Source organism: Filicampus tigris, chromosome 12, assembly GCF_054856515.1.
Source record: "Filicampus tigris isolate MCC_2025a chromosome 12, RoL_Ftig_1.0, whole genome shotgun sequence".
Classification (NCBI taxonomy): Eukaryota; Metazoa; Chordata; class Actinopteri; order Syngnathiformes; family Syngnathidae; genus Filicampus; species Filicampus tigris.
The window spans coordinates 11,508,152-11,523,069 of record NC_141228.1 but is presented as its reverse complement, the minus strand read 5'-3'; the positions used below and the strand labels follow the sequence as shown (position 1 = coordinate 11,523,069).

The 14,918-nt window shown below is 39.9% G+C and overlaps 1 protein-coding gene across 4 annotated transcripts in view; it reads left to right on the top strand.

Annotated features, from left to right (window-relative positions):
* Window positions 1-14,918, top strand: part of pex5la (peroxisomal biogenesis factor 5-like a) — an 85,307-nt gene that overhangs the window by 45,099 nt on the left and 25,290 nt on the right. For 3 of the 4 annotated variants that reach the window (XM_086048025.1, XM_086048024.1, XM_086048022.1), the window contains 6 exons: window positions 5,702-5,813; window positions 9,731-9,928; window positions 10,290-10,413; window positions 11,891-11,984; window positions 12,199-12,228; window positions 14,754-14,849. In XM_086048025.1, coding sequence (XP_085904151.1) covers window positions 5,702-5,813; window positions 9,731-9,928; window positions 10,290-10,413; window positions 11,891-11,984; window positions 12,199-12,228; window positions 14,754-14,849 — 654 coding nt within the window. The remainder of the gene's footprint in view (window positions 1-5,701; window positions 5,814-9,730; window positions 9,929-10,289; window positions 10,414-11,890; window positions 11,985-12,198; window positions 12,229-14,753; window positions 14,850-14,918) is intronic. The other variant, XM_086048023.1, reaches the window with a different exon arrangement.

Genomic DNA, 14,918 nt, shown 5'->3' with positions numbered 1-14,918 from the left:
TGTTAAACAGAACCAATACAAGTCAGTCAAGTCAATCACTCCCTTATGTGGGGTACACAACGAGAAATACAAAGAAGAAAGTGTAGTAAAAGAATAAATAGAAGAGTTAAGCTAACTGTTAGCTTAACTAGTAACTAGATTGTGATAGCAAACTCTTCTTGTCATTTTTAATGTTCCGAATGAATCTTGTGAGACTCGTTATGAAAACAAACAACACAACAAGTTGCTCCTCTATTTCAGGTCGCTCATCAAAATTGGCTACCGATGAGTTAATAAGCATCACTATCGAAGAATCATTAGCTTAGCCAAACGTGGTCTCGACCACACACAAGAGCATTTGCTTTTGTCAATATTGAGCAGGTTTAATATTTATGATTGTCGACCCTGGCTGTTGTCTGAGCAATCTTGGGAGGGCAGGGTGATCATTCTTGACACGCCCACAAAACCAGATCATCACTCAGTATAAGCATATAGAGTCTTTACCGGCTTGGATAAGAAGAGAGGAAAAAGTTTTTTGACTCCATCTCCAATTTTCTGTTTGTTTACATCAGTATATCTTGCGGTTCCTTTGACCTTGGCTGAATTGAGGTCTACTGAAGCGAACAGATATCACGCATTATAATGGGTCAATGTCCAGAATTTGTATAACATTTAATATTTTCTCTCTGAATTAATTCCTCAACTCCTACAAGCTTTAAGGCAGTGGAGAGTAGGTTGCACTATGTATATCAATAATATATGAACTAGGCCAACAGATATCTGAAAAGGTCACAGCAGTGGGTGTCTGGATCACCAACTGAGCTATGTTGCTACCGAGGCATTTTCAGTCCGAACAAATCCTGATAATTGATTGGAATGCTAGTTACAAAAAATGTTTAAGAAAAAATAGTGGAAAGTGAAAGATAAATCCTATTACGTTGTGTTAAGGGGTAAAGAGTACTCCGGTTTGGCTACAACCCACTGGAGTTTAAACATGACTGAATCGAGCCATCCAAAGACTGAATTATTAAATACAAGCTGAAGATAAAACAACTGAATGAAACTGGCTGTAAAAGCCTCCAGGTTCCTCCCAATAACTTCACTTCTTTCCTTGAGTTTTTCCTTTATGTAACCTATTCCAAGCTCACCTTGAAGGCTCTGACAAGTTTATGCCACTCCGTTGATAGCAACTTCTAAAAGGATCTCTTGAGTAAAGCCCAAGTGACACAATTAGTAGAAGTTTCCCTTGCATAATTTACTAAATTACTCCTTAAAGCACTTGTAGACTAATTGTCCACGTACCTTGCATAGAGACACACCATGAAAATGCATTAATGGTAAATGCTAACCCCCCTGGAAGATAGTGTGGTGCTTACAACTTTGCTTTCAATTGGTGGTTGTATGCTTTATGTCGGGCGGCACGGTGGGCGACTGGTTAGCACGTCCGCCTCACAGTTCAGAGATCGTGGGTTCGATCGCGGCTCCGGCATCCCCTGCATGAAGTTTGTATGTTCTCCCCGTGCCTGCGTGGGTTTTCTCCGGGTACTCCGGTTTCCTCCCACATTCCAAAAACATGCTTGGTAGGTCGATTGGACACTCTAAATTGCCCCTAGGAGTGATTGTGGGGTGTCCCCCGCCTACTGCCCGAAGACAGCTGGGATAGGCTCCTGCACTCCTCGCGACCCTTGTGAGGATAAGCGGTATAGACAATGGATGGATGCTTTCTGTCAGCAACTAGTGCAAAAAGCAGCACTAGAACCAGGCCCTGACAAAGTCAACAAAAGCCAACAATGATTATGAATTATTTTGTGTTCTTGGCATGTGGATTCTTATTAGGATATATATTAAAACACATTTTTTTAAAAAGCTAGACGTGTTTGAGAGCTTTCATTTTCCTCCGTTTAACTGAGGGACTTAGACTATAACCGCGATAGTTGGATAAAAAGACAGACAAGTACTGTTGCTAGGTACTGTAGACAGAGTGACAGGACCACGTGAAGGACAGTCAGCAAAACCAAAAGTTACTGTAGGGAGATATTGAAGATGGGTAGACAGAAACTGTGAGAAAGAGAGACAGACTGATAGGAACTGTCGGTAGATACGATATCTAAATTGACTAACAACCAGGCTGAGAGACAGAAAGGTAGATAGACTGATAGGTACTGCACTGCAGGTAGATACAGAAGACATACAGACAGATGCATACTGTAGCTAGATACTGTAGTATCTATCAACATCTCCATATTTTCTAAATCAAAACTGATGGAAATGTCTGCGTGTGGGTCTGTTGACAGCGCTGACCTTCAGCCAGTCAAACACTGTAAACATCATCCTGCAAGGAGTGACAGCAGATAGACAGGCATATACAGATATATTTACATTCCCGGAGACATAAAGAAATGAAAAAAGTGTCCTAGGTCGGCCGTCATTGCAGGATATTTTCACCCAATCAAAAAGGTGATACCAAAAATGGGCCAAGGTTTAATGGCTGACAGTAGCTCTTACACATCCAAAGAAGACTTATACAGTAAGTGCCACAAAAATTGGTATTCACTCACAGATGTTCCTCTGCTTATTATTGACACCTCTACTGCGAACATGTGCATTTATGAATAACATTTACATTCTTAATAAATCTTTCCCTGCAGCCTAAAAGAGGAAGTCAACCCAAACATATTTTTTTCCGGAATATGTCCTATGCACGCCCACTAGTTGAAATACGGAATTCTGATTAATTTTTGTGCTTTTGTGGAATATAAGTTAAGCAGCAAAATGCACCCACTTTTAGCCATCTCAGGGGGCGGCAATTTTGTCACTTCTGTCGACGGAAGATGACATCGTAGTTGCTCAGGGCTCAGATAACGACCAATCACGGCTCACCTATTGTCTGAAGCTGAACCATATTCCATAAACGCAATATTAATCAGAATGCTGTATTTAGACTAGTGGGCCTGCATAGAACATATTCTGGAAAAAAATGTTTGGGTTGACTTCCCCTTTAAAACACAATGCATGTGTGTGTGTGTGGGGGGGGGGTGATTTTTTTAGGCACTTTTGAACATTTGAACATATTGTATTGTTATATCTTTGAGCAATTTGGAATATTTGCATGTAAGTTGGCTTTTGACTCGGAGCAAAACGTAGTGACTGAGACATCACCCAGGGCAATACATAGAAAGCTCTTTTAATGCCATGGTATCTCCACAACCTATGACTAGTAGGGTCATGCATACAGTATATATGGATGGAAAGACAATGATTGCACGAAAGCAGATGATTATATCATCTTCCCAAACTCTCAAACTTCTCAAAGGTCTTAGAGCCATGAGTGATACAATAACACAAGCGATGAGGTGACTATAAGCTCATATACAGAAAATATCAGTTGATGGCTTTAAATTTATGCTGAGTGCCATTTGCATTTATTATTGTTGAAAACATTTCAAGATGTGCAAAAATCCGAGGTTATGTCAGCTTTGAAAACAAGTCCTCTCTAAAATGCAGCCATTTTATGGAAGAGCTGTTCAAAAGATGGAGGGTACAGCAACTATAGTAGGTACTGTAATTCATGGCATCCTGCCTTGTTTAGTTATTTATTTGCAACTGCTTATTTCACCCGCTGCTACTCTAAAGGAGCCAACTACCAGCTCAGATTCACAGTGGGTTTAAATTAACCAGAATAAATAGACCGCAGCTTGGGGAGCCATACCTCTGCGCTATTACTAACACACATAAAGGCAATTTGAGTTTTACTGATGTTTTTTCCCCCCATTTATTTTCTTTAACTAAAAAGCTTCACTGGAAAGACTTGGCCTACCGTATTAATACTACCCACTCATTGTTATGTGGCTGTTGGTTTATTCGAGATAAGATAACATTTAATTAAGCCTGATATACTTTGGAATGACTCATTGCCTCCGTAAAAGGTCAATATTCAATCATTAACTGCCTCACCTGCAGTCCTATTCAATTAAACATAGCCAAGCAAGCTTTCGGATAGTCAATAAACAGAGAGCACAACAACCCGTCATAAATTGCATCCCAATTTGTGTTGGCGGCATGTGTGAAACATGCCGTAAAGTAAAGTTTTGTTCTAACACAGCACAAAGTCGAATTACCTGTGCTGGCTCAGCTATTTTGCAGCACAACACAAACTCATATGGAACACAGTAATGACCCATTCTCTCAATTTATTTACATTTTGACTCTGTTTGCCAAAAGCTCTCTCTACAAATGTGCATAAATGCCCACCCCACCCCATTGTCAAGACCCACACTATTATGTGTCATGTAAAATGGCCTTTGTCCATTTAATTAAAATTCCATGTGCCAATACAGCCCTGAGGGCAACAGCAGCAAATGTCAAGTTTCCTTGCTGCCAAACACTCAAGCTGACACCGATGCTTACCTTTCCTCCCGCCAGGACACAATTGGCTCTTAGCTCCAAAATTATGAAGCACTGATTCAGCCTCCCGTCCGAGCTTCAAGCCTGCAGCAATAAATTGGGAGCATTCTACAGCTGCACTGCAAGATTGGTGTATCCCAAGGAAAAAAAATGATTCGCATTTTTATCGTATGGGAAAAGAGATAAGCAAAGTTGAGTTGTTGTTTGGGGCACAGCCCGCGGATCTTACACAGCCAAGCTCATTTGGCTTTAGTGAATGCATGATATGCGTCGTTGATAACTATTTGTAGAATGTGGTGGTTTAAAGTAGACTGCACACAAAAACTCCCCAGAGACAGCCACTTATCGTTTTGTGAATTTCAACCAGGCGTGAAGGTTTACAGTTGAAGCTTAGCCTTAGATTTTCCTCATTTAAGAGGGATTATTACGATTTTGAGATGAGGCTCCCTTCCATGTTAATTTTACTGCTGTTTACCGCCCCTAAAACTTATATATCCTCTTCAAGTTTTCCTCTTCTACTGCATCTTTTCTTTCTTTCTTACTGTGTTTTTCTACAACAAACAGATAAGAGGTGAAACAGTAGTAAACTGTGATTTAAGGTATTCATTACTTCTCTCGCGACAGTGTAGATAGTTATATTAAATTGTTGTTTATTTATTTTATTTATTGGTACATTTTCAAAGCAGACAGTTAAACAAGTGGGACGAAAATCCAAATGACATAAAACTAAAGACTCGCTCTCCACCACATACTCATAAGTAGACATTAGCTCCTGTTGTAGTGTGTGTGTGTGTGACCCGGTTCATTCTAAAAGCAAACACTTGTACCGTTGTATCATCTGCATATTCAGTCATACAGGCCCTACGTAAGACATAGGACATATCATTGACAAAAATACTATACAGCAGAGGGCCAAGGTAAGTGCCTTGGTTGTTGTATTATTGTATTATTATTGTATATACTTATTGTATTCAACCATATGATTCCTAAACGTCAGACTCTGCTTGTGAGAAACTTGTCGTGGGAATTACATTTGTTGGAATTTTCAATAGAAACAATTTGGGAAAACCTGAATAATTTAATGTTAGTGCAACAAGTGTAACAACAGCAATATATTCGAACAAAATGTTAACAAAATGTTTGTATTTTATTAGCCTTCATTCGTGTGAACTGCTATGTTTTTATTAAATTGTACAACTTACAAAATGTCCAAGATTGCCCCAAATTTACGATGATTTTTAAAAAAAAACTTTAAAACCCTTTTCATTCACATAGCATTCTTGGATTCGAACTCTAACCTTATTGTTTTGTCCTTCAGCTGGTGAGTGAGCAACAAGAGAGTCGCCCACTTCTGAGTCCATCCATTGACGATTTTCTCTGCGAGACCAAGTGCGATGGGCTTTCCCGCCCAGTGACCTCCAACACAGCAGGTACAGCAGGTATTTTATTTTTTGAAAGAGTATTAAGGCAAAACTACTGTTTTACTTCAATTAATTGAATAAAATACATGCATATATTACAGACTAATTGATGTGTCATCATCAAACAAGCAACGGATTACAGTGAAGATGCTGTGGGAAACACTTAGCTTTTGTCTCTTAAACACTTGAAGTTGTCAATGCATAAGCCTAATATCAATAGTGCACACAGAATGTACAGTAGATTGATTCTAAGTCTTTCTTTATGTACAAAAAAAGATCTTAGGTTTCAAAGTGTAAAGGTTTGTTCCATGAAGTGGAGCCTGGGCCTGGATCCATCCCATTATGCAAAACTGCTTTCCTCCCGCAGTTTAAACATGTGCCAGCGAAGTGGATTTAGGTGTGATCCTTTGTCAGCCTGTCACACAATGTGATGGACTCAGGAAGCAGTGAATAATGCTGAGCAGGAGTAAGCAAGCGAAGAAAATCAATGCAGAATTTTAATTACAAGCTCCAATATATGCAAATCCACAAGCGGATCTCTCGCTTTTTTTTTATTAATTTTTTTTTTTTGTCTTTATAGTTGCTAGAGAAATTTCAAGTTTAATACCATGGATATGTGAGGTTGAAAATAAGTCAAAACAAAATAGCATAGACCTTTGCCGATGTTACCACACCACAAAATTCTGGGATAACCAAACGTTCACTCCCACGCATTATTTACACCGAAAATGACAATTCAGAAGCTCATTGATTGCGTAGTGGTTCATATGGCTGACTGTCATGTAGCCTGCATGCCGTGTGTGAATGTGTCTTTATGTGCGCCCGATCCAGGTTGTTGTCCAACTTTTTGCCCAGTCAGCTCTTGGCTTCATCTTAACTGCAAGCATGAACAAGAGATGGATAGATGGACAGTCTGTAGCCAGGAAGTCATGTAGTCATCTTGTCCTGTGAGGCAGTGTCATGTAAACAATGCTGCTCAATGCTGTGGATGTCCGTGTGGATGTCTACATTGGCTCAAACTGATTTATTCAAGAGACGCCGCTCATCACCCTGCTTTTCCCTCAATCCCCTTTCCATGATATTCACCTTCGCATATTTGTCCTCTTGTCAGCACTTTGCTCCAAGATGCCGCTTCAGTGGTTATGTGGATGCCGTAATAGTGTCAGAAAAGATGATATCATTCCGACAATAAAATGAACAATACATGACTTGTTTTGCTGTCTGACAAAAGAGCTTCCATCTTTCTCTATGGCCTTAGCATTGTTCAGTTAAGCTCTGGGTCGTCGGGAGAAGTCTGTCCATCCGGGTCTTGGGGTGGAAAGTCAAAGAAAGCAAAGATGCTCAGACTTCGACCATCTCCTGCCACCTCCCTTTGGTCAAACTCCTCAGCTGTGAGACGAAGTCTCTGCAGTGTGTCTTAAAACCGCTCTGAGGGAGATCTCAGATCTTATGTTTGACATGCGTAGAACACCTCATCAGGGAAGTGTCGGGGGCACACAAAAGAGATGTCTGAGACACCTCAACTGCCTCCTTTCAAAGGCGAAGGAACAGCAGTAAAAGTCTCCCTGGATGACCAAGATCTTTCATTTCAGCTGCTTTTCTCAACCGTATTTCAATCATGACCCAACTTGCCGATCATAGTTGAAGGTGAGGTTGTAGGTTCAGTCCCATTGACTATCTGCAGTACTGTGGACACCACACAGATCAATCGATTGATCTTCCAATCCAGCCTTCACACCCTTGTGAACAAGATTTGTATATATTTAAAGTCCTTTGGATTTTAGTCATTTCCTGAAAGCACGTTATTAAGTCTGTCTTAGCTACGCAGCACACATGGCAGAGAAGTCATTGTTTATCATTCCATCGGCAGTCAGGGTTTTGTAAAAAAAAAATTTTTTTAAATGCACTTTTATACAGAACCTTGTCCAACAGACTGATAATACAAGCAGGGGCAAATCCAAGTAAAAAGCATTGTTTTGCTGTGCTTAATTCACTAGATTTCTCAGTGGACACCAGCTACCATATTTTCTTTCTTTCAAATGTCTTTTTATTAATTTTCAAAACCACAATGACAAAAATCATAATGAATCACATATAATTATCCGTTTTTGCCCTTTTAACAAATTCTTTAACAAATCAAACCCCCAGGAATTCCACACAAAAAAATATCCCCAGGGAAATAAACATCTTACGACGACCCTATTTTTCTAAAACCCATCGCCATATTACTGCGTTACATACTCAATGGACACATGTATTTATTTAATTTGAGGGCAACTGCAGAACATCCGTCCCAAGCAGCATAAGAATCGAGGAAAAATGTTTATGTATAAATAAAACCTCACAGACTGAGCAATTGTCTTTTGCCAATCTCATTAATTTAAGCTCAAGGGTGTCAAAACATTTAGAAAGCCGTGCTTTGTAATGAATGCCTTTGTGTTTCTTTTTGATGCTAAAATCTCTTCAGGCAACCTCCCTCCTTGAGTGCGTCTCCCCCATATTTGTAATTGTGCTTGTCATCTAAATAGCATAAGTCACGGGCGACAAGCATACGCTCTGATTACGCCCAGATTTCAGTCAACAAACCGTCTCGGCTGGTTATCATGAAACAGCAGCACGCCAATTATCTCGTCATCTTTCTGCAGCTTTGAGCTCTCCTTACACGGGGGAAACACTCAGCGAGGGGCCCGGGAATTTGACTGAGATTCTACAAATATGAGTTTTAATAGTTACCACCCACTGGAAAAATTAGCGGCAATCAGAGGAAACCGTTAAGAGGCAGTGCAGTGCATGTGAATGGCACTGATGAAACAAAACAGTAGGATTTTGCTATTAAGAATAATGTAAAAGGAATTAAAAACTACCATAGTGTGGTTTTTATTTCTATTTTTCTGCCAGATATTGGCAGTTATTATTATTATTATTATTAAAGTCTGAAACCGATAACCGATAAAACAGAAAGAAGACAAGGAAGGAAATCCCACAGGGATGTAGTCAGCTTTCTATCCTGAGCTCATAAAATGCATCATAAAAGTCAATCAAGTAGAAAGATGCTCCTCGTAGGCCTGACATGTATTTGGATTGTTTAAAAAAAAGTGCGATATTACTTATCGATATTTTATTTCAGACCAAGATAAAGTCTGTCATCTGAAAGCTCTTTTTTTTTCAAATCTAAAAAAGGGAATTTATTGGACAAGAGAACATATAAATTATCCCATTCTTAATGTTCTTTTTTTAAAATAAAAAGTTTGGTAAAAAGTTTTTTTAAATAAAAAGTAGTGAAATGTGGTCATTGAAAATTACATACATTATTGTGACTTTTGTGGTGACTCAGTTATATTGATGGAAGTATTAATTAGGAGGTTGTTTCTGACAGTGGCTAGGCTACCATGCTGGAGTGACATTTCTTTCCAACATTTACGTTGTATAGAGTAGTCAATTGAGTTGTTTTAGTGCTGATTTTCCAAAAATTACCGAGTTCATTTTTCTGCTGGCTCTCTGTCCAGGACTCAATGCCTGTTTGCCCCTAGTTTGTCATTCAAACAGCCTAGTGTTTTTACGTTGGCCTCTGTTTTGATTCAGCCCTATGTCTTTCAGTTGTGAAGTTTTCGTAACAAATCCAGGTTTATAAACTACCACTAGGTTGTATACATATATACAAATATATGTAATGTTTTACTACTATTTTCATAAAAATGTTCAGATGAGATGAGCATATTTCATAAACCCAGTAAAAGAATGAGAAAATAATGCTGTCCATTTGGCAGTTAATGCGTGTCATGGGAAAATGTGAAATTGTTTTTGCTTTTTTTCGGCCCATCTGGGCATCACATTCCCATTGAAGCCAGGTTTGAAATCATAAAACAGCCAAACAAATTTAGATTTACACAGCGTGAAAGCTCCAATAAAAAGTGCTGTCTTGGCAGTTCTGTCGTCAACATTGGACCTACTGGACCTCAGTGAGCCAAGCGAGCAGAGAAACAACAAAGACAGGAAGAGTCCTCGTTCGTCCCGGAGCGGCAAGCAGAACAGCCCGCAGAAGAAAAAGACCGCCGAGACGGAGCTGATCCAGGTGGAGGTGGAACAGAGCGTGCGCACACCAGAGAGGGCGTCACTGGACTCCGGTATGGACGTTGTGCAAACATTATGAAAAAACAGTCAAACACTTTCAGAGAAATGAAGTCTTCACTGGGAGCTAATTAGGCTCTAAGTTAAACAGCAGTGAAGTGAATAATTCATGGCAGCAAGTATTTCCCTGATGTTATTTCAAGAAAAAAATATGTCTGAACTGCCAGTAGATGTTATTTTTAGGGCACCCCCAATACTAATTGTCTCTTTTTTGCACTTTGTTTGACCTATGAGACCATTAGTAGTTTCCCAGTCCAAAATTACATATAACTTATTTTAACAAGAACTTTATTTTGGTCGCCTCTTATGCCAATTCAATCTGTTTGTAATTGTATTAGTGCTTATCTTTGTGTGCAGCTATTATTGGTTCACCTTTGGATAAATGGGAAGAGTTGAACCCCAACCCTGAGAGAAATGGTAACAGGAAGTGGAAATTGGAGAGACGGCGTTCATCAAAAAACTCTTCGAATGAATTTCTGTGGTAAGCGCTATCCTGGACACTCATTCTGTATGTGGCAAGTCCATGCACGATGTAATGTTCATATGTGAACATATCGCATCTTGTGTCAAGAGTGTAGGCAGTGTTATGTTTATAGGTGCATTGGGCTACTCACACAACGGCCTCCTTGATTGATGCTACTTGATGAACATGGCCCTGAAGTCAGAGTATGTCCCACCTTTCCTGTGGTGTTCCTCAAGGGTCAATTTTAGGGCCTATCTTCTCTGCACTGCCCATAATCCCTGTCAGGAATGTCATCAGTAAATCATACCACTTGCATGCAAAAGCCCTCCAGATCTTTTTTTTTCTTTGAACCATGATAACACAGATGGGATAAGCACATTTGAATACCGCGAAAACGTAAGTATTCTTGCCTCTGAGAGATCTATTTAGGGTCATTTTCCAAATGTTGTGCCCCATCTTGAGAAACCTTGGGGTCATATTGGATCATGCCATATCGTGCACAATGCATCACCACATTAGTGTTATCCATTACTGCTTTTTCCAGCTCAAAAATATTTATAAACTCAGGTAAAAGTTACCTCTTTCTGAGCTACAAATTATGTTTTTGTTTACTCACGTCTTTACTGTTGTAGTCTCACTCTTCAGCTTCATTAGACTGTCTCCTCTTTGTTCAGCATTCCACTGCTTGGCTTTGACGACATCCCATTATTTCAGCCACATCACTTCTGTTCTGTTGTCCTTGCTTCCTGTTCGTTTTAGGATTCAGAATTAAATTGGAGTAGTCACTTCAATATGGTCATGCTCCTTACCTGTACTTGGTGGATCTGGTGTCTTTTTGTCTGCTGACCGCCTTCTACTTACTGTCCCTTACAAACAAAATGTAAAACTAAAGGTGAAAGATCGCGCTTGTCTGGTGCCTCCTAGTTGTGGAATGCACTTCGATCAGGCTAATATTTATATTTACTGACTTATGTCACACGCGAATTAATACACAACCCTTAACTTGAAAAGTAAGAATTTTTCAACGACAAATACTGCAAATGAAATATTCTTCAACGCCTAAATCAATGGCCTGATTTCAAACCAATTTAACGACTTACTTTTCACTTACTGAGGACAAAAGTGAAGGCAGCAGACGAACAAACAAGCAGCAAGTGAGGGTCCCGCAAGTGAAGACCTGACAAAACATCTCCGGAGAGGAATTTGTTGTGTCTGCTGATTGTAGACTTCAGACAGTTATTGATTGCAAAGGAATTTCATCCAAGTACTGAAAAAGTTGTATGTCCAAATATTTATGCAACTCTCCATACTGCAAGTACAGTATACATGTATTTCGATCAGTTCGTGTTGCATTTTATATTAAGTTTTGATGTGTTTGAAATCACAAACGCATATGGTCTTTTGTGCAGATTCAGTAGAGACTAATAGTTTATTTTATGTAAAACAAAAATTTGGATTGTAAGTGCTGATTACAGGTTCTTCTGCACTATTTTAGGTCCATTGACTGTAAAACCCAATTAGAGCCATTGAATAAGAACTGCGTGGAAGCAAGCACCAAAGTGGAGCCAGAGTCTGCCCTGGCATCTCAAGTAAGTGCTCAGCGTGATTAGGAATTGGCAGTAATCATCTTTATTGTTGACGCTCGAGTCAACACCCTTTAAAAGTGCTACGGCTTGGAAACGTATGTTGTATTAACAAACATGTATACCCTGGAACAAACCACTACTGCATGTTAACCCTTCAAGTTTGTGTGTGATCGTTTCGCCGTCATTTGTCCTAACACCTACAATTCTTCCATTTCAGCTCAACAGGCAGTATATTAGTGGAAGACATGTAAGCCTCCCTATGCATCCTTTCATTTCATATGGAAAGACTTAAACATTTGCACCGCGAAAACAGCATCGCACCATGTCATGAAATTTGACTTCCAAAATTAGCGGCTTGACTTGAAGCTGAGAGGTGCTTTTGGGGAAATCCAGATTGTCTTTGGTGTTGCTACATGGTCCAAATGTGAAGCGCTTTCTTGCTGGATGGATGTCTGTGCAGGTCTGCGTAAGGGGTCTTATTTCTGATTCCATTATTAGATTAATAGCCTATGAATTATTGAGCCGTCTTCCTCTGAGCCCATTAGTGTTGATCTCACTGAGCTAGCTAAGCATACGTCACCTTTTCAGCACCCCTATTAATAATTGATTTGGTATTAAAGATAGTCGTCCAATATGGATGGAAGTTATTCACAAACAACAGAGCCAAATTTTTGCGCTCAAGAGTTGTACAGTTCCCAGACAGGAGTAGTCTGCCGGTATTTGGTAGGTATCCAAAATACACGTACAAGCTGCATGCAAAAATTGAAGATGTGTTTTGCTTGAGGTTTACAAAATCAATATATGGAACAATCAAGCCCTACACTAATCATGAAATGTTTTCCACGAGTGATGAAGAGTCATTTTGTTCAAAAATAAATGAGATGGACTTGAATGTTTTTTGTCAGATCTCAAATGCATATTGAGGTCTTTGTAAAATGCACAAAACCAGTGAAATAGAGAAGAGCACAACACCTGAAATTCAGAATAATATTGAAGTACTGTATTATATAAACAGTCAGTTTTATTTGCTTCCTTTCAACCGTCTGTGGTCAAGTTCATCTGGAGTAGGTAAAAGAAAGTCAACGTGAACAAATCGGAATTCTAGTAATTCCCTGTTGAGTGTGTTTCACTCCATATTTTCAAGCAGAAACACCACAGTTTATCAATATTCTTCTTCAGTGGTAAAAGTGGACAAACCGCCAGCTAGTACATATTAAATACAGTTGACAACAGAAGACAATACAGATTTACTGTATAATCTGTGGCACCTCTACTGAATATCATTCTATTCTACTGTATTTCATTTTCCATTTTCTACACTGCTAATCGTCATTAGGGTTGCTTGTGACCTGGAGCATATCCCAACTGAGTTAGGGTGAGAGGCGGGTTACACCTGGACTGGTCAGCAGCCAGTCGCAGGGCACATAAATAATCATTCAAACTCACATTCATACCTATGGACAAGTTAGAGTCTTCAATAAACCTCACAACCAGAGGAAGCTGTAGACAACCCAGGCAAGCACTTGGAGAGCAAGCAAACCCCACGCAGGAAGGTCAAAGATTAGATTCAAGCCTGAGAGACATTCAATTGTGAGACATGCATGTTCATCACTAGTGCACTCTGCTGTCCTTTGTTCTGTTTGGAAAGTGACACTGAATCATTTTGAGAATGAAATAGTCATTCTGTTTTGGAGAGTCAGGAAAATAAAATAAAAACAAAAGCTGTGTCACTGTTTGGACGGTCTTAATACCTGACTCATGTTTTTCTATTTGGGAGAATTCATTCAATTATAAGAAAAAGCTGATTAAAACATATCATCGCTGTCATGTGAAAAACACTTATCTCCATTTTTTTTCATTTTCTTATTTTTACCTGAATCATGTTTCCGCGTTACAGACATCGCATTAAAGTGAAAATTAAAAAAACTTTCCAAAATTGGAGATGAGTGTTTCTCACAGGACAGCGACGATATATAAGATTGTGCTCAGCCTTATTCATGTATAATGTGTTTATCATTTTTTGGCTGCGAATTTTCTTTAACTAATTGAACATAGGGTGCCATTTCATGTTTTTCAAAAAGGAAGCATAAAATGGAAACAGCATATTAAAGTCAACTGTCACCCATCCATCAATACTGAGATTATGCAACCCATTCCATTACGTCCGCATGCACCCGTTAGTTCTTTAGTGTCTGGAATAGCTTTGATGACCTAACGTTATCCTGCAATGACGTATTCCGTCTATATGGTCATTGCAATAAATCACACTTCTTAACGTGAAATCGTTTAACCTACGCTGGACTAATGTATAGATATAACCGCACGTTTGCTGAGCTGGTCTGTTTTAAATTTAACTACAGGATGTTTGAAGTTACACCTGTGCGGCCGTCGGCGTGTTGTGGGGTGTGGGATTGCATGTGCGGGTGCACAAGAGTGGATGGCGGGGCGCAGTTGAACCCCAGAGAGGTTGGCTGAGTATAGCATGGCGTTCGGATGAGGGTTAGGGCGAGCTGCTGACACGAGTGATTGAGCTAAAGCATGTCAGGGGCTTTGTTGAGGAGGAGATATTCACTCGTCCCTGAGAAAGCAGAGAAGGCTGACCCCTGCACACTCTCCCTGCCTGTCTCCCTCTGGCTGAGTGTGTGCGTGCGCGCCTGCGTGCGTGTGTGCGTGCGTGCACAATGGGCTATATGTGGATGATTAATGGACTGCCTTTCTGCATATACGTATATACTGTACTATGAATTGTGTGTGCGTGTGTGTGTGTAACAGGCTCGTCTAACCAAGGATCAGCGGTGGGGCAGCGCCCTCCTGTCCAGACATCAGTCTCTGGAAGAGGAGTTTGAGCGAGCCAAGGCTGCCGTGGAGGTAGGCAGACTGTCGCTTGGCCTCGGGGGAGGTAGTGAGAGTACTTGTACTTGACAGAGTATTTGGCTG